Source organism: Anthonomus grandis, chromosome 8 (assembly GCF_022605725.1).
Source record: "Anthonomus grandis grandis chromosome 8, icAntGran1.3, whole genome shotgun sequence".
NCBI classification, from domain to species: Eukaryota; Metazoa; Arthropoda; class Insecta; order Coleoptera; family Curculionidae; genus Anthonomus; species Anthonomus grandis.
Window position 1 is genome coordinate 11,879,467 of NC_065553.1, and position 4,236 is coordinate 11,883,702.

General features: G+C 33.2%; 1 protein-coding gene across 1 annotated transcript in view; it reads left to right on the forward strand.

The window, feature by feature from the left end:
• The window catches only part of LOC126739296 (uncharacterized), a 36,691-nt gene extending 33,795 nt beyond the window's left edge, over nucleotides 1-2,896 (forward strand). The window contains exon 4 of the mRNA XM_050444918.1: nucleotides 2,611-2,896. Within this exon, the coding sequence (XP_050300875.1) occupies nucleotides 2,611-2,700 (90 nt within the window). The 3' untranslated portion in view covers nucleotides 2,701-2,896. The remainder of the gene's footprint in view (nucleotides 1-2,610) is intronic.
• The last annotated feature ends 1,340 nt before the right edge of the window (nucleotides 2,897-4,236 follow it).

Below are 4,236 nucleotides of genomic sequence, written 5' to 3' on the forward strand. Positions count from 1 at the left end.
GTCAGTTTCCAGCACGTCGATGCGAGTGACATTGACAAGAATCAGCTGTTACGGGACGGGTAAAGCCACTTTTACATTGAACGATTTAAATGATTCAGTTTGCTTTAGTCCCATTGGTATATGACATACGTAGTTACTGGGTTTAATAATGGGAAAAATGTATTTCAATCACTTTTTTAGACTTGACCATTGGAATGTTTAACAGTTTTTGAAGTAAAACTTCTTTACGCACGCCTGAGTTGGGGAGTAAGCTGGAGTAAGTGCTGTGTAAAGTGCTCTATTCAGCCTGTTCTTTGTTTGCATCAGATAGACGAATCGAGAACTTTATATTAGGAGCAGTGAATATTTCCCTAACTCCTCCGCTCAAATATGCTCTAAGTGTTTCTGAAAAGCTGGATTTCCCGGCATTAAAGATTATAACTCTGCTTTTCATATTCTTGGCGATTTCAACTTGACTGCTACTCTTCGGCAGACGAGTTCCAGATGCTCTTTAGCATCAGCCACTATTGCGCGAGCATTAAATGTAGCTTTTGCCCAATTGTCCAATATACATGTAGTTTTCACAATTTATTTCGGAGCTTTCTCTAGTAGGGTTTTCTAGTAGTCCATCCACCTCTTTGCATCAATTTGAGTGTGGCACCAGTTGATACCAACGATGGTCTTGGATCTGCTGAATGCTACAGGCATTTCAGATAAGATCCTTGTGCAAATAATCAGTTTTTGGATCCGTTTAATTGGGACTTATTACTGCTAGGTTTGCCTCTTGAAAATATGTTAAATGTTTTCTAAGAAATTATTTTTGTGTCAATTCATTCATATTTATTCCTTTAAAAACGTTCTCAGTCACAAAATGTTTGGTATAAAAATAAATCTCATAAAAAATGTAAACTGAGCTACTTAGATGAGGACTATCGGGATTTTTCTAGGCTTTGACGTTTGTACACTAGCCTTGCTCAGGCATGTCAAAAGTAATATGTTCATTGCATAGCCTTATTCGTCCCAATATAAAAAAGTATTGGTCTTTTCTTAATAACAAGCAAAAAACTTGTTCCTTCCCCAATAGCTTTTATTATTTAAATAAGACAAGTTCTGCAGGCTAGAAAATCGCTAATATGTTTAACCGTATATCAACATTATTATCTAGGTTCAGGTGCTACTTATCCAATAGACGGCTTATTGTTTAAATTGGCGGTTTTCTTTCTAGGGCAATTTGGGTCTCATCTGAGATTCCCCAGAGCTCGCACCTTGGACTATTCTTTTCAATGTCGTCACAAATTATATTGATGTTTTACTTACTGCAATTACTTTTGAATTACCTGCTTATTGCAGATGATCTGACGCTAAGCAACTTTGTCGAATCATTACAGGATTGTGAAAAATTAAAATATATCACCTATTTGACTGGTGTTTGAGATATGGTATATCACTTAATCCCTCTAATAATGTAAGACTATGAACTTTTTCAGCACTAGACATTGTATCGAATGTCTCTGTTATTAGAGACCTTGGTATTTCCAGTTTATTGTTCATTTGAATCATGTTGTTGCTAAGACCTTTCAGATACTTGGATTTATTAGAATAAGAACACAAAAATATATAGATATAATATATATATATAAGTCCTAAGAAATCCTCTACTATACCCCTGTGTGTCCTCACATAAACTATGGATCTTGTAGCTGGTCTAGCACAAGCTCTTAACACTTATAGCATGTAAGCTAAATATTTTAGATAATTATAAAGATTCCTAAATGCTTGATTTGTTAAAATATGGATAATATTACAGCACATCATCAAATAATAGATCCCTTAACACATTTCCAAATTCTTCATAACAAGCTGTCAGCTCTTTAACTACTTAAAAAAAATTATTTGCATTTTCTAACAAGACCTATAAGAAGCAATATTAGTTTTCTTTTTCTAGTTTTCATATTCATATATTATGATATATTTAAGATATTTTATTGGTCAGTTTCTATTTTTGGTCATTGGTGCTGGCCGTTATTACTTAAATTAAAAAAAAAATCGTAGTCTTGAATTTGTCATTCGTAATACAAATCCAAGTTTCGCGTTCCTTTCTATCATGCTAAGTATGGGCTATATTGGGTATTGATAGTAAATAAAATTAAATTAAACCCAGCAAATCATGCAATTTCAACTACGTTTTCGCAAAATAAAACCTTGACTAATCCAGTACATTATACACCAGTACAGACGAGTTCATGGCTCCCAAAGTACATAATTCAATGTCTCAGGATTTTACAAATTAGAAATATTCTAGAATTAAAGATATTTAAATTAAGGTTTTCATTGCTAACGGATATTCTTAATTATTGTATAGAATTACGAATAGGAATTTTTAAGTGCCTCTGACTCTGTCGATAGAACAAGCATCTTAAACACACCCAAAACTGTTTAGAAGTATGGGGTTGTGTGTTTAGTGTATATTGTTTATTTTAAATTACCTTTTTTAAATAAGGAAAGAATAAACCAAAATGCTTAACGCAGGTCTTTAGAAGAATCCATATGTAATATTCTGTCTAAAACACACACCTATAAATGTGTTTTATCTAGTTTATATGAATTATACAATTGCTTTATTTATTTTAGGTTTTATCATCAATTGCAACGTATCTGATCGTTGCAGTTCAGTTATTAGAAGATGAGAGCTCGAAAACCTCAGTAAATGGTACCAGTTAAGTAGCTTAAATCATCAATCATATTATATATTAAGTTGTCAAATATAACGTATGTCGTTGTAAAATGTTAGTATTACTATACTTAGATAAGGAAAACTGTAATAAATAAGTAAATGTTTTTTTTTATACTTATAAAATAGGTCTCTCAAATTATGCCAAATAGCTTTAGTAAATTATGAATCCATGAAACTTTTCAATCAGAATTAAGTTAATTAAGTAAGTTTAATTAAAAATTTTTGATTTTTAAATTTAGTTTTTAAGATTTTAATATATTTGTGAATAATAAAATTTGCATCTCATTCAGTAAGAATTTACATTTTCGCAAAATCACATTCTCGACTAAATATATCCTATATTGGAAAATTTCCTAGTGATTTTATTTCTCTTTTTTATTACTGAACTCTGCAAAATTTTTCAAGGAATTCCGCATGCTTCATGATCTGCCGCGAGAATGTTTGGAATTAATTCATCGATGACATCACTGTCAGTGCACTTTAAGGCACTGTATTGCTTAAACTATTGACCGCTCGATCAACATTTATTATTGAAAATGCGCGGAATATGAAGGGCTTAAAAAATGTATCTTAGTAAGTAATTAAGATATACAGGGTGTTCATTTGGAAACTTCCCATCACGGATTTATCGAAAACCACCGTTTAAAAAAAAAACGCCGAAATACGTTAAAAGATTTGTCAAGGGGGACAACTTTCTAACCTAAAATTATTTCACCCCCTTTCACCCCCTACCCCCAAAAATATCAGTTTTCATGTTTCAAAAAACAGTAATTTGTTCATTTTTTATAACTTTTTAAAGGTGTATTATTTAAGTAACACAATATACATGGTTTTGTGCGGCTTTTAACACATTGAGCTCCGCGTGCCCGGTGGGCATTTCCAGTTTGCTTTCTGGGACCACACATCGCATCGCTTATTCAGGGACCGCGTGCTCACCCGTGAGCATGGATTACATTAATTCTGCCTATACCAAACGACGGTCTGGTCCCAGGATGAGCCAAGCAATATATTGGGTTGGGCAGTTTGGATAGTTTAGGTATTTAGTTTATAAGAGTAGAAAAAAACAACATTTGAGTTAATATACCATGAAAAACCACCACTAAAGTTTTAAGCCAAATGTTTTTGGAAGCAAGTAATACAAAGAGGAATATTACACACGGTACACAAATTGCATTGACCTTTTTCGCATTTTTTCGGGCGTACGCAGCATTGTGAGCCATTGACATGGTGCTGTAGCATTTAGCGCATCTCTTTCGAGTAACTCGTTTTTGGCCTTCCACTTCCTTCAACATACAGCGTTGGGTTCTTGACGTGGAACGACGAGAAACATTATTAAGTTTTTCGTCGTTTTCAATGAGACCTGAAACTACCTCTTCTTTGAAAGTGGTGATGCTGATTTTTTTCTTGTTTATTTTATTGTAAAGATGTAACGCGTTTACTATTGTTATAGCAGTAATAAGATGAAACATTAGGCGTTTGTACCATTTTGAAGTTCGCCTTAGAAAAGGCGCGTATGCTGACAT